The sequence below is a fragment of the Andrena cerasifolii genome, chromosome 16 (genome assembly GCF_050908995.1).
Source record: "Andrena cerasifolii isolate SP2316 chromosome 16, iyAndCera1_principal, whole genome shotgun sequence".
Classification (NCBI taxonomy): Eukaryota; Metazoa; Arthropoda; class Insecta; order Hymenoptera; family Andrenidae; genus Andrena; species Andrena cerasifolii.
In genome coordinates, this window is record NC_135133.1 from 6,906,958 (window position 1) to 6,928,885 (window position 21,928).

The window sequence follows — 21,928 nt, forward strand, 5'->3', positions numbered from 1 at the left end:
GGTTGTGGAGCGATTAATTCGAAGGCCATTACGTATTATTTAATGACTTCGAAGCCCATTGTTGCGAATCATGAGCCTCGTTGATTTCCGCCAGTAGGTAAGTGTATAGATGCCGGGCGCGCGGCGAAATAAAAGTCTGAGGAGAGAGATTTAAACGAAGGAGCCGGAGTACACCAGAAATGGAGCCTCCTTGCTCTATCCATCATCCCGAGAGAGGACGTTATTGAAAGATGCGTAATCTGCGGGGGAAATTACTCGCGACGAGCCGCTGTGCCGTCACGCATGAATCATCTACGCGGCGGCAAGTTTTCCATTCAGACGGGGATTATTATTGCAAAAAATGGCCCAGGGTACTCGAGACTTTGATGGCTCGCACGGCACAATACACGGCTGTGGTCTAGCTGCAAGTACACTCGCGGGCGAAATTGTCCACGGCCCCGAATATCCGTTCATTGTGCCTGAAGTTTGGCACCGCACACACTTTGGAAGCCGAAGCGACGCAAAAGGATACCCGGCATTCCTCCCAGAATTATCCACCGTCGAATCGCCTGACAACCATTAATAAACCCCATTATCCGCCTTCAAAGTGTCCTGCGCCGCGAGTGTGTAGCCAACAGGTGTTTACGCGACGAAATTTTCTGAAAAAATAGCAGGGACCATTAGCTTTCGCCCCGCGGAAAACGTTCACCCACGATCGAGCTTATCCAGGGCGATCGACCAGCTCGTAACGATGTTTCGATAACTTGGCCGAAAGTTCGGATTCGTTCGTGCTTATGCATCCAGTTCGGATTTAATAAGTTTTAATGTTTCACGAGGGGAGCGTGAAACGTCAGTTGGACGACTACACAGTTTACGTTTAATCACAGAAAAAAAAAAACCGGTGCTGGCGGTGGAACTTGGTCGGGAGTGTTTCACCCCCTCGAACTACTTAGTTCTATTTCCTGGAGGTCGAAAAAATTCTGCCCGTTTAAATAGAAAACATTCAGTCTCGAAATGCTAGCTTGCCAGCCACAGACTTGCAATCTCCCGGCCTCTTAAATACCGACACAAGCGCCCCCGGAGTTAATCAAAGGATCGGACCGTCGGGATACGTAAAGTCTCCCTTTCATCCCTCCCCGCTGCCCTCCCTTATCGGCCAGTGTCCTTTCCTTTTCCATCTTGCAATCGCGGCGATGGCAAAAGGAGTCGCCGAGTATCGGTGGTCGAAGCTCGAGAACAATAGGGTCTCCGGGCACAAAGGGCAAGGATGCATCCGTGTCGAGAAGAAGGAAGCGCGGCGTACGAGTAGAGCGTGTTCACCGCGTACACGGGGGAGGAGGGTGCGTTCGTCCTGTGAATACACGCGACCGTGGTTTCAGAGAGGGGCAGACTGTGCGCCGTTGGTGGGGGGTGGTTGGCCTATCGGCTCGGGGTTGCTTGGAATCTATCGGTGGGCCAGATTTCACTGACACAGTCTCCGGCTTACCGGCACAGGCGAGCGATCCTCTCCGCGCGCAGTGGTGAAAGAGCGATACACAGAGGCAGGACAAAGAGAGAGAAATAGAGAGAGAGAGAGAGAGACGTGTGGTGGGTGAGGCGCCTGCGCGTTGCTCGCCGAAAGCGCGCTCGCGCACTCGCGCCGCTCCTCGACGTCCTTTTGCGAGGAAATTGATTCTGCGCGAGACGACGGACAGCCAAGGGTTGCACTCGCCAGACGAGCCGGGGTCCGCAGACCGCGCACACACCGCAACGGAGAACCACCAGCGTGCGCCAGCCGACAGCCACTGTGACGGCCGTGCGACGGCCGCTATTATGTAAGGGAGACGTCGTCGGGACGCAACGACACAACGTGGACACGCGTTCAACCCCCAGGGGGCAAGGCGCGAGGGGGGGGCCGACATGCGAAGAGACGGGTCGCGCCGGCCGCGTTTCGACGATACACAGACGGGCGCCAACGGTGATCGCAACAGCAGCAGTAACAACAGCAGCCGTCGCTAAGACGAGCCTCGTGTGCACGCGTAAGCCAGCGGATCCTCGATGGAACTGAAAATCCTGCTGCTGGTTCACATCGTGGGTGAGTGTCACAAGCATACATCCTCCGGTGCGTATGCTCGCGCGCCACGCGGCAACCGACCCCCTGTCTCGCTGGCCCCTGTGCCTCGTCCGCTCAGCGCTTCACCCTCGCTATTCGGCGGTCCTCGCGGGCCGTTGCCCCAACGTGTCGCGTTCCGTATGGATTAGCAAAGGTTCCTTGCACTCGCTGATCGCCGCGCGATAAATAGTGCCGATCTACTGGCCGCGTCCAACCCGCAACGTGCTCGAAACGCGCGAGGGTAAACGTCGCTACGGTGCCTCGTTGGCAGCGGCAAGCATCGCTAACATTGCTCTCGATATCCCGCTTGCTTTGGCTGCTTTCTCTGGCTTTGCTAACACGAGGTCGGGGCGAAGGGTTGATGGGGTGGACGGGCGAGATCGGGGGCATGAATTTTAAGGATGATTCCGCTCCGGGCACCGGCGCTGGGTTGTTTAGTGAAAAGCGTGTGCAGCTCTTCGAAGGGCTTGAAGCACGGTTTAATTCCAGCGTGCGTGGCTCGCGGCCGAGCTCTTTCAAATCCCGTCAGCCACGCGCAAGGTCGATCTCTCTCTCTCTCTCTCTCTCTCTTTCCGACGGGAGCTTTTTGCGTCGCGACGTTTTGCATTTTTCAACGCCGAGCACGCCGAAGGGTCGAAAGCACGCGGACCATGTGAAAAATAGAGGAACCAGAGGATTCACCCTAACGGGACGAAATATGTGCCTGCCGCGGCTGTCGACGGGGGGCTGCGATCGTATCGGGATCTACAGGAATTCGTCGGAATCCTGTTTCGAGCAGATCCGGCGTTCAATTAAAAACGAGCACGTTGAATCAGCCCGCACGCCGAGCGAAAGATTCGCCCGTCGACGCTCGATCTTGCCCAGTTCCCGTGAAATTACGTAATTTCGCCACGTTTCACGTGGTTGACCGACTCCATTCGACCGACTCTTTGTTCGGGGGGCGGAAAGGAAGAAGGGGGAGCAAGCGAACGAGACAGGAGGAAAATGAAAGAGTAAACACGTACAACACACAGAGCAAAGAGTGCAAGGGGGGGGGTGGTAATAGAAAAGGGGAGTAAAACCGCGGGGGCGAAAAGTCAGATGTCGAGGGAGGGTTTCGTCGGTGCCGGGGATCGTCACTGCGCGGTTAAAATATTTGTCCCCGCGACTATTTATTTGCCCACGCGAATTGAACAGCTCGATTGGCGAGGATACGTTTGCGAACCGAATATCCCATCGACAAACAACGCCGCCGACGACGCGGACGCGAAAAAATTACTTTACGCGGATAGCCGGTCGGAAGAAATGTAGCCGAAAAATATAAAAAAGAGAGTCCGCGGACACAGAAACGGGGGCGCAGGGATCGACAGAGGAAACGAGCGGCTGAGAGAGGGAGAGAGAGAGAGAGAGAGAGAGAGAGAGAGAGAGGAGGGGACACACAAAGACGGAATCGAGAGGATTCTTATCCATCGGAGCATTGAACTCGCGCGGGGGGTGGAGATGGCTAGACCGAGAGGCGACGCTGGAGGGTCGCGGCTCGTAAAACGAGCAGGCGTTTCCATAATAGAAATTTAATGAACTTGACGAATAATTGTGTCAATGGATAATTGCATTAATGCTGCTCGAACGGGTACACCAAGCTCCGCGCCGCCTAGTTCTCGCTCCACTTCGCTCGATCCCAGCGAATCGCGCCCTCGCGCCACCGTTCGCTGTCACCGCCGCCTTCCGTCGGCTCATTTCATTGCCACTTTATTGAATTTTTTTTATCCCCTGCCCCTACCTCTTCCTTCCTTCCGGCTCGTCGCCCACGGAGGAGGAAACTCGACTCGGAAGAGCCGTATCTCCCGCGGACCGATCGAACCGTATCCCTCGATTTTACGACTTGGACGCCGGCAACGAGCTGCGAGGATCCATGGGGCTCGCAGCGTCCTGCACCCTCACCCCGCCCCGGCACCCCTTTCATCGCGCGTGCAACGCGCACACACGCTCCCCCCAGGCTTCGCGACGTGAAATACGATCGCTCAGCAACGAACTGTCGCACAGTGGGGAAATTTTGCGATTCTATTTGCCAAAACTACAGTAATGAAATTTTGGAATTTTACAAATTTAATACAAATGTCAATTGAAGAACTATGTCCATCTTCGTGGTCAGAACCCGAATACTTATTTTTAATATATAAAATTCGGCACTTTTGCGTTCTAATATGTGAGAAAATAAATTATCCGAAAAACAGCAGTTACAAAAATTACGAACGATAAAGATTTTGTTATTATTTACATTTACACACTGTTTTCTTTGTCAGAGCATGCCTCTGCTACAGTGTAGCAGGGCATAACAGAAGGGTTATCGCTTCCGACGACAAACAAACATACATAATATCGTTCGTAATTTTTGCAAGTGCTGTTTTTCGGATAATTTAGTTTCTCGTATAGTAGAACGTAAAAGTGCCGAATTCTATATATTAAAAATAAGTTTACAGGTTTCGACCACGAATATGGATATAGTTCTTCAATCGACATTTGCATTAAATTTGTAAAATTCAAAATGTTCAGTACTGGAGTTTTGGCGATAAAATCGCAAAATTTCTCTCTCCTCCTCGTTTTTCCGTCGCGAGATTGTTTTCCTCGCACGCTTTTTGCTCGCCTCTTCCCCCTATCTCTTCCTCTGTGTACGCCGCTTCCTTTTTTTTTTAGATCCTATCCCGATAACCCCCCTGGGTGACTACACACGCCCTTACAGGGCGAATGAAAAATGCAGGTCTGAGAGAGAGAGAGAGAGAGGGGGTTGGGTCCCGTGGTGTGTCGCAGCATCGTCTTCGACAGCTTTTTTTCTTTCAATTCTCAGCTGCCTGCACCCGTTTCTTCGACGTTGACTCTTTCTTTGCCTTCGCTGCTCGTTTCTTTCTCTCTCTCTCCCTCCCTTGCCCAGTCGTTTTTCTTTAACGAGTCGGCTACGATTGTCATTTTCCGTGCGGCGTCGCGCGACGCTCCGTCGCGGCAAGTACCCCCGCGCCCCCCTTAGTTGAATGGGCCGTCACTTTAAATGCGGATCGTCCCTTTATACGGATATGGAGTAATTCTCTCGGAGCGGCAGCGACCCGATTTATTCAGAGGCAGCCGGTGCCCGCTTCTTACGCAACGCTGGCAATCCTTCGTCCCTCTGCCCCTCGAGACCAGCGGCTCCCTTCGCTGGAGCGAGGAAATTTTGTCTTCCGCGGCGGGCGAGAGACGCTACTCGTCGGAAAGAATATTCTATTCAACCGGGGAGAGAAGGAGAAAGAGAGGGGTCGTAGTCACCGGGCACGGTTTAATTACTTCCGAATCCACCAGTTCTGTTGTTCGCGCTAACAAAACAGCGCCGCGAGATTTATCGTAACGACGCCCGGGTACGGAGCTTCTCGTCGACTCCTCGTCGCTGCGATACCGCGTATGGAAGGAGTACAGTGGAGTACTTGAGGCGTACCGGAGCTCCGGGGTACGTGCCACCAAATTTGTTCTTCTGCTACCTGCTCCGCCAGCCCAAAACTATCTGCTCGACTTGACGAGCTAGACTGATGAACGCTCGCTCCGCTCCCTTGTCAAATTCTATGTAACCCGTTATCATTCCGATTAGCGTCAAGGATTTAAAATGTTTCAGTGGGCTTCGTCTCTCTTCATTTGCGACGGGATGCATGATGAGTCGGTAATTGGTAGTATTTCAACCAGCAGCGGTCTTTCGGGATCTGAATCTTCCGGTAATTGCGGGGTTATTTTTGTTCGCCCTCTATGTTTTTCACGAATTGTTCCTCGTTACGAATGCGCCGTTAACGAATGCGAATCTTTAATTCATCCCGTACATTCTCGATCACGTTGAAATTAGATGAATGAGGAAGTTGTTGCAATCCTGAAAGCGGACACTCGTTCATGAAAATGTAGTTGCGCACCTGTGCCCCGCGCGGAATAATAACATGGCCGGTTTACAAAACATGTTAAGTGATATTTACTGACCGCGTTCGTTACAATTCACCACTTGCCGCGGATCAAAATGTTTGATTTATAAGTAGCCAGGTACGCGGGGCTTTAATGCCAACCTTGTGCAAAATGGCTTTTTAGTGAGCGCTGTTAATTCAGAACCAAAGGCCACTGGCGAACGTTATTCGTACTGGCGTGGTTAATCGACAAAGGTGAAGTGGCTGCAGAAAGAAGCCCTTCGACACAATTCTTCTCATCTTTGTTGAAATTTTTTTATGAACAACGGCTCTAATTAAGGCTCAGCGCGCGCAGACGCGCAAACGTGCACAGTTTACACTAGATAACTTTGACGCAACGTTACTGGCCACGCGTGCAGCAATTTCATCTCCGCTCGATTCGGAATCGCCCGAAATATAGTGGATAAATATCGCATAATCGGTTCGGCGAATTACATCCACCATCCCGTTAGAGAGCCGAGCGTAAAATCCACCTCCATCGAACAGCGAGTGATTACAGTTAGGCGACGAATATTCAAAATCAATTCCTCTCGAAAGCGTATCGAGCGTTCGGCAAAAAAGTCGCCGCAGCTCTTCGATTTACCATTTGCGCCAAGTGCCACCCCATCGGCGTTACCGCAGCATCCAGTGCACGCTCGCAACGGCCGCGATACGTCTCTCGCGACGCGAGATATAATCCGGCGACGCGATCCTCGATCTCGCTAATTTGTCCCGCAGTTTATCTTCCAGCCGGGGACACTCGAGCCCCTCCGAACTCTCCGGGGGCCGTTTCGAAGCTTTCAGGGCTTCCTCCATCGCGTGAATCGGGTAACCTTTTCTCGGCTATTCCCTCTCCCGGAGGCGGCAGCAGCGAAAGCTGTTTCTGCTAAATAGCCCCGGTCCTCCTGCTTTAATCGTCGTCGCCTCGTAATGAATTCGCCAGGCTTTTCTTAAGCGCGACGGGGGAGGAGGTGCGCGCGACGTCGGGGCACGGCCCCCCTTCTGCTGCCAATTGCATCGACGATTAAATTACGACGGCCGGGCAAAGGTGAGCCGGGCGAAGTCGCAAATGAAATTCCTAGCGAACGGAATCCGCCAGAAATCTTAACGATCCCCGCTATCTCGTCCGGACAGCGTGCCGGCGACGACTTCGACCGAGGTTTCAAGGAAGTCCGTGTAATTTAAATCTCGACCGTCCCTCTGCATCACCCCCCTCCCTCCCTACCAGCCCCTCGCGCGACGGTAACACGGAGAAAGGGGCGCGCTTAAAATGCCTCTGTGTCCGATTAAATCTTAACAACCTAATTTCCCAAGCCCCGCGTTTACCTCGATTCGATGTTCCAGGGGGAGGGGTGGGTGTGTTCGATCCTCCGCTCCCCCCTTCTTCATTCCCTTCGCTCTATTTTCTATTCCTCCCGCTTTCCTCTCTGTCTGCTTCTTTCTCCCTCTCATCGGCTCGCTTCTTCTTTCCACTCTCCGTTTCTCCTTTTCTTTTATTCTCTTCTATTTTTTTTTTTTTTTTTTAAATTGAAACGGGATACGGGACGCGAGAACCAACGCCGCGGGGGTGAGAGTTATACGTACGAGGTCACGGGAGTCCCGGCGCATCGGAAGTGACTTCTTCTTCTCCCCGGCATAAAGTGGGATCAGGGTCGGTAATCTTGTGCTCGCCGCGGGTTACTCGCGCGAGAATTCTGAAGGGATCGTCGCCGGGGCGAATTAAAGGCTTCGGCCGCGGCGAGTGTGTAACGCCCGGGACGTTCGGGGTGCCATCTCCCCGTTGGCTGTTACGTCGCGGGCCACGGTGAACGGGTAACTGTAATTACCCATTTGGCTACGTCTGGGCATAAGTAGTCGCTATTTTAGCGTCGGTATTGGCCGTAATGCGGAGTGTTGCGAAAGCTAATGGCCGTTGCTTTAAGAATAAGGCTGAGGGGGTGGCGCTGTTACGGCGGGGGACGCAGCAAGTCATAGCTGAGTGAATGGAATGCTTTTGTTCCGGAGTGAAACAGAGAATAGCGGAATACTGAGCTCTACTTACAAGGCGCAATTAACTTTGTGCGTGAACTGCTCGACCCGCCGTAGTACGCTTCCATTTGCAGTTGTCAAAGATACGACTGCTGGCGCGGTATTCCAGTCGACTGCAACGTCAACCGCGGCTACGTACACCCTCATTTTCCGCGAAACTGCTGGGGCAGATGAGACCCGAAGCCGCCATTAAAAACACGCTCAAACATCACGGCGGAATCGTATTGACCTCGCCTGCACTTAATCATCGGATAGAGTATGGCGAACACACACGGCCGTCAGCCGGCACACATTCAAAACGTGTCCGGAATGCAATCACACAACATTTGTATTCACTGTCAGACTCGTATTACCCCATTCGGCTCGATAGCCGCGGCGCATAAGGCGCGTGGGAACTTATTTCGGGGTTCGAGCAGTGTTTTAAATTCAGAGAGGGAATATATCGCGAGCATCTTTATTCATAGTACAGCGAAGTACACGCCGGGGAGTGGGGGGAGCAGAATTAACGAGAAGAAAAGCCGAAAGTCATTATCACTATTTTGTCCGCGGAGAGCTTACGGAGACAAATGTGTCTAGGGCTTACGAGTTACGAGAATCCCGATCTGGCCCTGTTCGCTGGTTCTTTGCATCGATGTTATCGCAGAGATCTCGAGTTAACTACCGCCATGTCGCAATGCATTTAATTAACGTTTGGGATATTAAATTATATTAGCCCCAAGTAGGTGAGTGTGCCCTGAAATGGATGCTTAGAATATGTTAAGCCTTCTTTCGATCCATATTAAAGGAAAGTGTGGCACTTGAGATATACATAGACCTTTTACAGGCTTCTCGAATGAAATTTGTCTGTAAGGTTTAAGTCCCCGTTCATAAATTTAGCAAAAGCCCCGCGCACGGTGAAGTGCAGGCACATTTACGGTATTGGAAACAAAAATAGTAGACAAATTCCTGGTCGCGACAGCTGCGTTACTTCCTGTTTGAAACTCGTAAAGAATGCAATGCCGCGAATGCACTTCTCCCACCGACATGTTTACTATCAAATTTGTAGCAAAATATAAAGTGTCGCGGAGGAGATTTACTATTTGGAGCTTTTGCTATCTTCCTCGCATCGATTGTCGCCTCTTTGCTTAACACTTGGTGGCTGGATCCGCGGGAAACGATTACTCAACGACGAAGCTATGGGAAACACACTCGACACATTGAGCTTCATAATTCAGGGACTTTATTAGAGCATGATATTTTCATCAAACAAGATAAACGTCTATGAAATTTTCACTTCGTTATTAAACGTGACACGAGCAGCTGAATTTACACCAGAGAGGTGTCTCAGAGGTGAATAAGTTTAATAATATATTCCGAGAATGTGGCAGAGTAAAAAAATGGGGAAAAAATTGATCGCTCGTTGAATATTCATTTGTTAATTGTGACTCTTCCGCAAACAGCCTAGTTTGAGGCAAAAATAGGGACCCCTTCTCTTTTACGTTATACACGTATATTTATATATATTATTAAACTCGCTTAAGAATTTTAAAAATCACGGGGGCAATAAAAATAGAAGTGGAGCGAGCGTTGGATTCTTCTGGTCGGTCAGGTGCCAATCCTATAAATTGAACTGTCCAAGTTGTCGATGGATTCTAATAGATAATCGATAATTATAAGATTACTAGACACTTTAATAGATAGTCCGGCCATTTTTACATCTAGATTAGTCGTCCACGGTATATGTTTAGTGTCCGTGTGACGTTTGAATTAAATATTTTATTGGTAACGTCCACCATTTGTGGCGTGGGCTCTTGTCTTCACTCATCCAGTAATTTGCATGGCTAGATGTAAGTACAGTGGACATAGCCAATACAGTTCGATGAGAAGGAATTTTGTGATTGGTTCTGTGCTGTGTAAAGAGGAATGGGATTACTCAGAATTTGGAGAAAAATGTCGCTCCTATAAATATATCTAACATCGAGCCTGATACTGCAAGCTGAATTATTCAGATGTACAATTTCAAAGGTGGATTTTATCTATTGTAAACTCTTATCATAGCTCACCTGTCGAGTTGCTAGGAATTCGTGAACAGAAGGGTGAACGTGATACGTGAACAGATGGGTTAATCAGAACCTTATTACATTTCGGCAATATGGTAGAATTCTTGGTAATCTTCACGCGAAACGGGGTCTTGGATGAGAATGATAGAGCAAGGCAGATTTAACCTGAATCATACAGTGACGCGTGAGTTGCTTCCCACCGGCTTGTCACGTCCGGTGATTCAATTAGATTTGTATTTGAATTCTTGTATTACCACTGAAGAAACTTCAGAGGCCAAGGGGTTATAGGCATTTTTGTACCATGGGCAGTACAGGTAATATTAATACTACTGCAACCTATTTCCCAAATTCACAGTGACAGGAGGTACTTAACCCTTCGTTGACACTCTGGGTGTGAGCCACCCATAAACTGATGTCGACGCTCTGCACCTTCTATGTGCAAAATAAATTCCTTTTTTCCAAAGCCGACTTACAAACTATTTTTTTATCAAAATATTATATCCTCACAACATCTCTGTAGATTTTTAGCTTTCAATATTGAAATTTGTAGAATTTACAATTTTTGAAAGATTTTCTTCGTGTTTTCTCGACATATGGTAATTTAGATTTTTTTTTGCAAAAACTCTGCTAAATGACAATGAAAAAAACTATTGTAATACATTCTAGAGACCTTGAAATTGACCCATGATTTTTTTCATAACGATAGGATTCTTTAGATGAGAATTGCAGTCGTTCAAAAATTGTTCTGGGGAGGTGTGTCAACGAACGGTTAAATTCCACTTAGTAAAAATAAGCGTGCCACTCTGCCCTAAAATACCCACGCGCAGAGTTAGGACAATTCCTTTTGTTCGCCGAGAATCGAACACGACGGAGCTCGCGACCGTATCTCCAAAACGTTCGTGTTTCGCACCCGGTTCGCTGCATCCCCCGTTCGCGACCCTCGGACCATTTTTCCGAACGACTGCATGCCTAAGTGACAAGGTGAGCCTGCCAGACGTACGAGGAACGATAGCCCCCGGTGGGGGGCGGTATTAAATCGAGAAACACCTGTCTGTTGCAGGAATTTGCTCCGGTTTGCGAGAGGTGCGCATCCAGATACCGACGGCCGTGGAGAAAGGTAACTCGGCGACACTGAACTGCTGGTATGACACCGAGGGAGATCCTTTATACGCCGTCAAGTGGTACAAAGGGGGTCGAGAGTTTTATCGCTACGCCCCGAACGAGACCCCGGTCGTCAAGACTTTCCCCATCGGGAACTTGACGGTGAAGGTGAGCATCGAGTAGTCCTTCCCTTCTTCCCTTCTTCGACCTCTCTTTCCACCCTTCGTTCCTTGTGCCGAGCTTCGGTGCCCCACAGCGCTGGTCCGTCGAATCTTCGCTAGGCCGAGAGAGAGAGAGAGAAGGGCGGACGTTGTGGCGACTAAAAAACGCCGCTGGGCTGCGGGAAGACCAACGTCCGGGGATTTATCGTAGTCGGGAAGTTGGATGGAACAATAACTGAATGTTCTAAAATATGGCGCCGGGAGATATCGACCCCGGCCTCCCCCGTCGCTCGGAACTCGGGGAATTCGGGCTTCTTAATGAGCAGCAACAGAGGGGGACCGCCTCGTGGCGCACCACCATCGATTCCACGGAGGGAATTACTATTCGCGAGCCCATCCCTCGGTCGTTGGTATTTTTACGACCGCCGATGCGTTCAGGGGATCGTGTCAGAACGTTCCCGAGACATCGACGTCTCTATTGTTGTGACACCTCCGCGATTATCACCGACGATATCGTAAACACGCCCCGTTTTCGTGCGGAGATGCTCGTCCGACAGTGTCTGGGGGTGGAACGAAGACGTGGGAGTCACACCAGTCGGCGAAACTGCGGGACTTGATTTAGTGGTTGCGGCCGTCGCGGCAGACAGCACGTAAGAATATTTCAAGTCAAGTATTCGATATTCGAATTATCGTGGCGGATTTCTGTAGGTGCAGGGGCAGATTTTCTGCGAAATATCTCGAAAGACTCGAGACAATTTTAAAATTAATTCGATATGACAACTCACGTATCAGTGAATTGTTTTCAAAGTTCTATGAAGCTTCTGTCACTCTCGGTTTTAGGAAAAGTAGATACCTGGACATTTTATTTTATCGTCGATGAAAAAATAATAAGTTACGGGTAATAAAACACTTTGCTACCTTTTTCAATTCCTTTCGCCCGCGATTCGTTGCCCCCAAAATACTCTGCCCTGGGCTGCAAAAATCGTGAAATTGACTTTTAGGGATTTGCGTGTAATTGTAAGTGAAGACCCAATTGATTCCAGTAGGTACACTTACGTTCAGAATTATCATCAATTTACTATTTAGGGTTAGTCACCTACCCGTCACACAAATTTTGTCGAAACAACATCGCTGTAAAATCTGCGAACAGTTACGGGACCATTGCTAGAAAATTTCCGGAACGTTCCGTGACCATTGCTAGAGAATCTCCGCAACGTTCCATGAAGCTTGCAGGAAGGTTCCACGTTCGCTGCCGTGGAATGTTCCCCCGGTGCGGACACAGGAACCTTCCTGGAACCTTCCCGCAATGGAGTGTGCTGTACGGGTAGCATTACCAAACTACCGGCGACTGCACTACTTCCCATCGTATCTTTCATTATTCAGAGCAGTCTATCACCGCATTGCACGCAAAATTCATCCCCCAAAGCGGGGTGACTCTCAGCCACCAAAAAGTCAACTCCGTCCCGAAATTCCAGCCACCCCACCGCGTGGGGGCTGTGTAAACAATCCCTCGTTTAGTGTGCAAGTGTCGCGTTGTCCCGCACTAAAAACGCGTTGTAAAATTACGAAACCTCAGAGCTACTCTTTGCAGCCGGCCTCAATATATCCTCGTAGCTGGATGTCGCGTTTCCCAGCGAAGCCTGGGTCTCGCGCGGTTGCCCACCCAGCCTGTGCACGACTGAACTCACCCCCTCCCGCCCCTCCGGTTGGCGAGAAAAAGCTCGGTCTACCTCCGGCAGGGCGAGGGGCGGGAAGGGGTGAAGGGTCGGTGCACAGAAATAAATCGGCGACGTGTCGCGAAATTCTGCGCGCGACCGGTCGACGGAGGGCCGTTACCAAACGTAATGTTGCTCGTAAACCGCGCGGAGCGGCGGGGGGTAGGTGGATTTCGCTAGAGCGTGCGAATCGTTGGCAGGGTGTGCTCGGTGAGACCGAGTGACACATCGTCACGGGAATCGATATCGCGAAGAGTCGACGCTGGTCCAGTATCGTCGTCTTGCAATGGCGAGTGCTATTCGTCGTCGGACGAAACACAATGCCCGAAACGGCCTTTGTCTTCCGGTCGATTGATCGATGTTCCCGCGCGGTGCATCGTCGCCGCGTGGTACGCCCGTTGTTTTCCCCTTGTTCCGCGTCTCTCTCTCTCCCTCTCGTTTTTGCTTTTTATTCGCAAACCGCCTCTATGCCGCTGCAAGTCATAAATTTCTGGCTGGCGAACAATTCGGAGGTCGGTTGGAAGACGCTGGACAGGGGAATGAACCCGAAACGGACCTGCTTTTCTGTTGCAGAAAGCGGAGAGCAACTCGACTAAGGTCGCGCTGACGAACCTGGAACTGGAGGCGGCCGGGGTGTACAGCTGCGAGGTATCGGCGGACGCGCCTTCCTTCCACACGGCCATAGTTTACGCCACCATGAATGTCGTTGGTAAGAGGAACGTTGGTTAGCGAGCCGTAACAGAAGGGTAATGTTGACCCTCTGGTGCACGGGTTGTGTCCCTGGGAGTCGTGAGTGAACAATTGTTTTGCTCTCGCAATGCTTCGTTACATGTAGTAGTTTCATACGATAAATCGATAAGCTTGTTGTGAGCAAATGGAACTGTCTTTATTAATAAAAAATATAGACCAAACGGTGGGTCCCTGCCCGTGTACTCGCGGAAAAATTCTTCATCCGTGCACTGGAGGGTTCGGCGAGGGTAGTCTGGACTAACAAGGGAAGGGAAGCTCGGCAACTCGAAAATTCAAGAAAGTCTGAAACTTTGCAGAAATACAGCCCAAGCGGTGCTAATAACTAAATAACGTAACTATTTTTCGATTCGGCAATAAAACGGTCCTAAGGGCGAAAACACCCCCTCCAAAAATGCTGAGTTTTTAGATTATCGTAACTATCTGCGAGACTCTAAAAGAAGTAAAAAAGAAATTAATATTGTTTCTGTTCTTGAAACAGCTATGAGAACCGAAATAATCTTGAAACAGTTACGAGTGAAAACGGTTCTGGCCTATATCGGTTTCGGTTCCGGTTCTACGGAACTGATATTATATCGGTTCCGTAACGGTTATATATCGGTTATACAGTAAACCCTCGCTATGGGTTGGGCTCGCCTCAACCATGCGTAAGGGTTCGTCGCTATCCCCACCACTTCTTGGAGTCATTCGGTCGAGAGAGAGAGAGAAGCCCAGAGTCGACTCGACGATATCGTAAACTGGGGAAAATTGACACCACGAAGTAACATTGGCAGTTAACGTGTACTTATTAAGGACCGAAAAAGACGAAAACTTTATGCATTTTGACACTTGCAGTACAATCACAACAGATGCAATGTTACAATAAGATACGCAAAGCAAACGTAATAATATTAAATTTTATATTACATCCATCGACATAAAGTTGAAAATAAGCCTAAATTAAAAAAAGCTTATTCCAAACTACATTTCAGAACTAATTCATTCTTTAGAGATAGATTATTGAATCATAGTTTAATATGAATTCCGAGGAGTTATCACACATCAAGCTGTAGTCGCCGTGTTTTTTCTTTAAGGGGGTGTTTTCACCCTTAAAACCGTTTCATTGTATTTTCATTTCTGCAGAGTTTCAGACTTTTTTGATTTTTTGAGTTGTCGAACTTCCCTTGCAAGCTGCACGCTGTAGCTGTTCTACATCTTTGCAAGCATAAAGTAGGGGATGAAAGAGGGTGGATTCTTTACACTTCGAACGCCAGTAGAGTGCAAGCGTACAACTAAACATGCTCCTCGTTCGGTGGCTGAATTTTTGAAGACTTCTTCGTTCCCGCCAGATATTCTGGAGCCCTAAAATTGGTACCACAATCGCGGGGCGCAGCGCGCACCGGAGCGCGGCTCGACGACGCGAATTGCCGGCTGCGGACTTAACATTCTCCTTTACTTGCGTAGCGGCAAACAGAAGCAAACGTAACGTCTCGTACGTGGGAGCCGAGGCGCCTCAGCTCGCGCACAGTTTCGAACTGCGAATTAATACCAGCCACCGGCCTGGGGTGGACTTAAGGGCTTACGCGAATCGCTGTGGACCAAGCCGAAGATAATACTGCGGGTACACGCGCGGGAATGAACGGGAATTAGGTGTTTTAGGTGGAGGGGAATTAGGTTAACCGTCATTTCACCTTTCTCGCGTCTCCTTTTTTTTCTCTCTCTCTCTCGCTCGGCCCCCGAGCGATAGCAGAACTGGGTTGCCGAGGATAAGAGGAGGATTCGCGTTGACAGTTCCAGGAGCGTCAGTGTTGCTCATTAATTTATAGGATGGAGGATGACAAATGGGCCGGGTCTGTAGAGCGCGAGAGCTCAAAAACTGAGGTAGATAACGAAGCTCGGGGGTTGCGGGTTAAAGATAGTCCTCCCGCGTAGAGCGTGTAACGCTAACGTTTACGCTTTTCGTACGGTAAATACACTACCGGCCATAAATTTCAGACCATCTCCTTCATTGTTGCGCCTTGAATAAGGGGAAGGGCCGCGGGGAAGGGAGGGGCAAAGAAAGCAACGAAAGAGCGAGAGAGCGAATAGCTAAAATTACCATTTCGCTGTATCCACCTATTATATAATTGCCATTTATCTGACTGTAGAGCAGCGCTTTAATAATCGCTGTACGACGCCATTAGATTCTTCGGGTATGTCCATTGTCTGGGTTAAGCAACGGGACAAAGAAGCGAGGGGTAGGCGATAGAAGTTGGTGCATGCGGGCCCGCGGATTGGAAAATCTTTGGACAAAGACGGGGCCCCTGCAATCTCGGGGAAACTGAAAGATGCACGCGATCGAGATGTTAACAGAAAGGCTGTCACAAGTATATTTCTCTTTTTTGAATAAATGCAGCAGCGCTGGCGAAGTTCGGCGAGCAGTCCGGCGCACAAGTTATTGAGTTTCCATTAAAAAGAAGGATGCTTTCGTTCCATTAAGGGGCGGTCTCGAACTGGCGATCGATAATATACGATAAACAATAATTAAAGTTCACTCCGCCCGCGGGCCATCGAATTTCTGTAAACGCGGATATTCGGCCCCGCCTCGAGCTGCCGAAGGGTGCACTTCAGTTATTTGTATTAATGTTGTGTTTTAATTGCAGCAATATTTAGATAAGGCCAGAGTTGTTGTCGCGCGCGACGTGTCGTTTCGCACTGTGGGTAAATAAGTTGGAGAGAATCAGGATTCACCCTCCCGAGTAAGGGGCTGAAACTTTTCACGGTTCCTCTGTCTTCCGTGATTCGGGGCTCGGGTGGAAAAATTCCGAGCAACGCGAACCTCGCCGCGAATGGGATTTCTACCGGCGCCGTGAGGTGTTGTTAATTTTTACGCTCGGAACAGTTCCGTTAGAGAAACGTTAGGGCGGGACCGGCCACCTTCGCCGGAGAATGAAAGTTCCCAGACGCTTTACGCCCCCTCGGCCGAAAATTACGCGACGAAATTTCTCCAGCGGAATATGGAATCCTGCAAAGAAGCGCGGGCTACTTTGATAAAACGCCGCCGCGCCTCCTATTTCGAAATTTTTAACGAAGAACGCCTCGCTGGGAAACAAGTGCGGGATATTCCGTGGCTTCGCGACGAGAGCTGACCCCTCCCCCCTTCCGTGTGTTTCAACTTTTAATAAATCCAGAATTTTGCAGGGAACAGTAGCGAGACCTGCGCCGCACAGAAAGAAAAAGGATCGCACGTTTTTTCCTATCTACGCGGAATGTTTCCAATCTCCACGCTTCGTCCCCGAAGGCGGCCGCATTTTTCACGTGTTTGTTCCCCGATGAGTGCCTCGGCAGTCACTCGAATTTCCTTCCTTCTTTTTTCTATTTTTTTCCCTGCATAGAAGAAAAACGAAGACAACTCGAGGGCCTCTCGCGGATAAAAGCGACACGAGGGGGAGGGGAGGGGTGGTGGGGGTGGTAGGTAACGGAAGGATGTTCTGCTCAAACGTTCTCGTTATCCCAGATAGAAAGGAAGCTCGTAGGAATCGTCTGGCGCAATCGTACGCCTATACTACTGGCGCGCCCGTGCGAACTTCCCCCCGGCTTTCGGGCTTTCGACCCGCGGAAATGCACGCGAAAAAATATCAAACGAGGCCCGTTCGGAAACGCTTCCCTTGCTACCCCCTCGGAAAATATTCGGCGCAGTCGTGTCGGTATGGGGCAGACGGGAAGGGAGGGACTGAAAGAGCAGCCTGGCACAATGGTGTCTCTCTTATGAATACATTACCCCGATATCGAAATGCGAGCGCGAATTGCCAGGCATAAAAGAAGAATTTTTCATCAGGCACGGAGCGAGGGGTATCGGCATGTGCATCCGGGAATCTTGAAAAGTTTCCCCCCTTTTTGCGATACGTACACACCAGGGATAAGGGATGACGCAGGGGTAGGAGGGGCTAGAACGTCAAAGCAACGTTTCGAACATGCCTCGCATACTTCCGCCCCCCCCCCCCCTCCCGTGTATACCAGGCGTCTCTTGTTCCGCAGAATTACCCTCTCAAAGGCCGTCGATACACGGGCTAAGGAGGAAATACCGGATTGACGAAATGCTGCGTTTGAACTGCACATCCGGACGGAGCAAACCCGCGGCCAATCTCACCTGGTACATCAACGACCGACAAGTACGGCTCGGTATACCTACCCGCTGAAACAGCGACTTTGTGTTACACCGGCTCGCGCAAGACGCCCGCCCAACCCCCCGCGCCTCGCGCTCGAAACGTTCCCGCGAGCGTGGCAGAGAAGAAGGGGCTTGTATTTTGAGGCTGCCGCTTAGATACCCTCGCTGCTGAAAACGATCGAGGAGCCTGTAAACGGCCTTAGAAATTGAACGTGCCATCGGGCAGAGGGGTGTCGCGCGTACACGGCGGCCATTTTGAATATTAGGATCGGGGCGAAGGAATTCGTTAAGTCAATTGGTGGGGGCAGAACTTCGGTAAACGAAAGAACCTGGCCCGAATGTTGGCTCAGGAATTTGATCAGTGGATACACCTCTTCTGTGTACAATCTTCAGGAACGGATCCGCCCTTGTCTTCTCGATTTCTTTACCTTTTCTCTCCCGTTGCTACTTGGAATTTTGAATTCTCCGCGCTGCATGGACGGTCAGGTTGGCTGAGGCTATGTATACGTTATATAGTCGTTTCGAATATTAGGTTCAGGGATACATAGTTGGTGAAGTAGTGTGTATCTGCTAAGTCGATTGGTAAGGGCGGTACTCGAGCGGATGAAAGATTCAGCTCGACTGCTGGTTCAGGAATTCGATCAGCAGGAAAGTTTTCCCTCCCAGAATTTTCAGACGTAAAATTACCTTTGGGCCGCTAAGTTTTTCTTCGCCGGCCGCGCGCCTGCTACTTCGAATTTTCAATTTTGCGCGCAATGGAGGGTAATTGCGTTTATCAAAGCGATTCAGCTGTATAAACCATTTCGAATATTAGATTCGAGGAGGGAAGCTTAACTGACTGAAACAATCTTCCAGCGAGCGAGAGATCCGGGCTCGACTTCCGGCCCAGCAATTCTGCCGATCGATTCCCACGTTTTTTTCTTCTTCTTCTTTTAATACTTGCTGCAATCTTTGTTTGGAAATCGTCAAGACAGTCGAACAAGGGCGGAGGAGAAGTTCTTCCTTTTTTTTTTTCTTTTACTCGACTATCGTTCTAACGAAGTGGGCCGTTCGACCTGCAGACGAATGCTCTCGCCACGAGTCTAATCTTCAAAATGGCCACCACCCCTGCGCGTGTTGGGTGATCCGCCCGAAGTTAAGCAGGATAAATTACCCGCGGAGTGAATGAAACGACGCATTGAGCACGGTTATTAGTTTTCTAATCTTAAACGCTCGACGCAACGGTGAATGGCAATTTTTGCTAATAATTAGATTACAGGCTCCCCTCGACTTCGCGCAATCTTCTCACGTAACGAACAGTTTAAGAGTAACTTAATGTCCTCGGGTTAAGTGACCCCCGCGTAATACAGCATTATTTCCGGCTAGTTACAGCTTATAAACTAATGAACATCTCGCAGTCTAGCGAAGTCAGTTCGGTAATCGATCTTTTAATTACTTCGAACGGTGCCCCGTGCCCTAATTTGCCAACAAAAGGCCGAAGGAACGGAAAAAACAGGACGGAAATTATATTCCTCGCAGAGACGGAGCGGCGGCAGCGCGGTCTCGCGACGAAATGTTTTGCGCGTTGATTTTTCCGCACCTATCCCTGAGGCGAATTAATTGCAGATCGAACGAGGCGTCGGAGATTTCATTTAACAGCGGAATATTTCGCGACGGGGCTCTTCGAAATGAGTTTGCCGACACCCGCTGCTACGGTAAATAGCGAGCATTTCCAAAAGGCCGTTCGATAGTTGCAGTGCTATAAAAAATTGAATGCAATCGAAGCTCCGGCGACAGTGACGCAGCTATCAAAATACAACCCCGTCAAACAAATTGTCAGTCAATTCCTAGCTGGACGTGTCCGTGTCGAAGTGCATTGTTATTCAAAAATCCTGCACTATCCTGCTCGAAGGGGTGGTCGAAGAAACACTGCTTCTGTTTAGGTTTCCCACTGTCGGCGTTTTATCAACCCGGAGGGAGGAAAGATGATATGTGTTTAAGTTGCCCTAAAAACTATACGGCGTAAGATAACAGATTGTGCAAACTCGGGTGCTCGGTCCACGATTCTTCTACGATGATCCAACGACGGGGATTTCCGATCGCGACAGAAATACGAACCCTACGCGGCTCGAGTAGATCCTTGGGGCGCATGAAAATTTAGGCCAATATTAGCTACGGAGTTTGTTGTCGGCTGTAAGCGAGACGCTTCCTGATACATAGAGCGTAGATATGTATATTCGTACCCGCCGCGGCTTCCGGCCGATGTTTTATGCAATGTTGTCTCTTTACATTTTGAGTTTCACCGTGGCTGTTCAAACTGGCTTGGAGCAGGGAGATTTCAATTGTCAAGCTTTATCCTAACTTCTTACATAACATCAAGCGTTTCCTCCTTTTTTATTTATACCCCAGGCGCTTTGAGCGGCTGGGGCTGACTGTGTCTCTTCTCTAAGCGACGAACACAGATTCTATAATATGCGAAATATCTCTTGGTTCAACAAGATAGGCAGGATAATTACTGGAGAGATGCCGCATTGGGAGAGACGCCGCATCGAAAGGTACTTCAGGGTTGTCGGGAATAAAATACAGCTCTGTCGTTTTTATTTGTTTTAGGCTGTTGGTTCGGTCTCTCCCGACAAAAGGATGCTTTTGGTTTTGATTTCTTGAGGGTGATAAATATTAAAACTTTGATTTTCTTCGATGCAAGCAGTAGCAAAATATGTTCAACTAATAATATGTAGGGTAAACTTAACTAAATCGTAACCCTTAAGAACAAATGCTTATTTAAGGAAACTGAAACAGAATTAGTGGTAATCAACTCTTTATTAATATGTAGAAGAAACAGTTTCATAAATTCCAGCAACAAAAAATCTAGGTTACGAATTAGTGACAGTTTTGCACAACGTCAGGTATCTCTCCCGCAATTACCCCCTCTATTTTGTTCCCTCTGAATTATTTTTATAATAATAAATACCTCGAATTCTGTGTCGCTCCCCCACCCCCCGCACACACGCTATCGCCCCCAATAATCATCGCGCAATTACAATAATTAAATCATCCAGCAGCGATTGCTATTTCGCCGTACCTAACCCAAGGGTATCGGTAATTCAGAGCACGCCACCCCGCCTTGCTGTTCTCGCATCATTTGACAGGCGAAAACGCCTCGCGCCACGTACGCGCTGAGGTAAATTAGACGTGGCTTCGGCGACGGGGTGTCGCGCGACACGGGCGAACCGCAAAGGGTTAAAGCAACAATCCTTAAACGTCGAACGAGCGAGATTACTCCGGCGCGCTGGTGGCGATTAGCAAATTCCCGTCGTTGCGGCGGATCGTCCGATTAATCGTGGAAATTTGTCCCCTTAAAACGCCGACGGTGGCTTAACTCGCCGAATTAATTATCGGAATTAAGTCGCCCGCCAACCTGTCCCGCCCGCCCCTCCCTCCGCCCGCGCAGAACCGTGTTGCAGGGATGGCGCGGGGTGAGGGCAGACGGTGGGGAATTTTAACAGACGTTTCCCGTATAATCGTCGGGGATCTACGTTTAAACGGCACGCACGTTACCGGCTCCCGTCTGTGCAGCCTCTGAAGTCGCACGTCCGCACGTACAGCCCCCTGGACACGAACGAGTCGGAGTGGCAGGTCTCCCAGATCGGCCTTCAGTTTCTCGTTACGCACGACCACTTCACCAGCGGCAAGCTGAAGATACGATGCAGCGCCTCGATCTACGACATTTACTGGAAGAGCACCGAGGTCAGCGCCGAGGAGGACAGGCCCAGGGTGATCCATTACGAGCCGGCCGCCACCATCGTGGGCATCAACTATCTGCAACCGCCGCCCAACTTCCAGACGGGACAGAAGAAACCCGACGGCCACGTCGGAGTCAAAGGTAACCGGCTGTTCTTTGGTCTCGCGGAATTTTTCTTTCATCCGGGAGAGATTAATTTCGGGGGAGATTAGTTTTTGTCGTTTGTATTTGCTGGGGGACGGGGATGCTCTGGGTAACAGATGCGCACCGGTGTGGCGTTGAAGCTTTCTCCT

The 21,928-nt window shown here is 49.8% G+C and overlaps 1 protein-coding gene across 1 annotated transcript in view; it reads left to right on the top strand.

Moving 5' to 3' along the window:
- The first annotated feature begins 1,454 nt into the window (after positions 1-1,454).
- Positions 1,455-21,928, top strand: part of LOC143377440 (uncharacterized) — a 28,689-nt gene continuing 8,215 nt past the window's right edge. Inside the window, exons 1-5 of the mRNA XM_076828652.1 lie at positions 1,455-2,053; positions 11,125-11,333; positions 13,615-13,750; positions 17,785-17,918; positions 21,470-21,776. Coding sequence (XP_076684767.1) covers positions 2,017-2,053; positions 11,125-11,333; positions 13,615-13,750; positions 17,785-17,918; positions 21,470-21,776 — 823 coding nt within the window. The 5' untranslated portion in view covers positions 1,455-2,016. The remainder of the gene's footprint in view (positions 2,054-11,124; positions 11,334-13,614; positions 13,751-17,784; positions 17,919-21,469; positions 21,777-21,928) is intronic.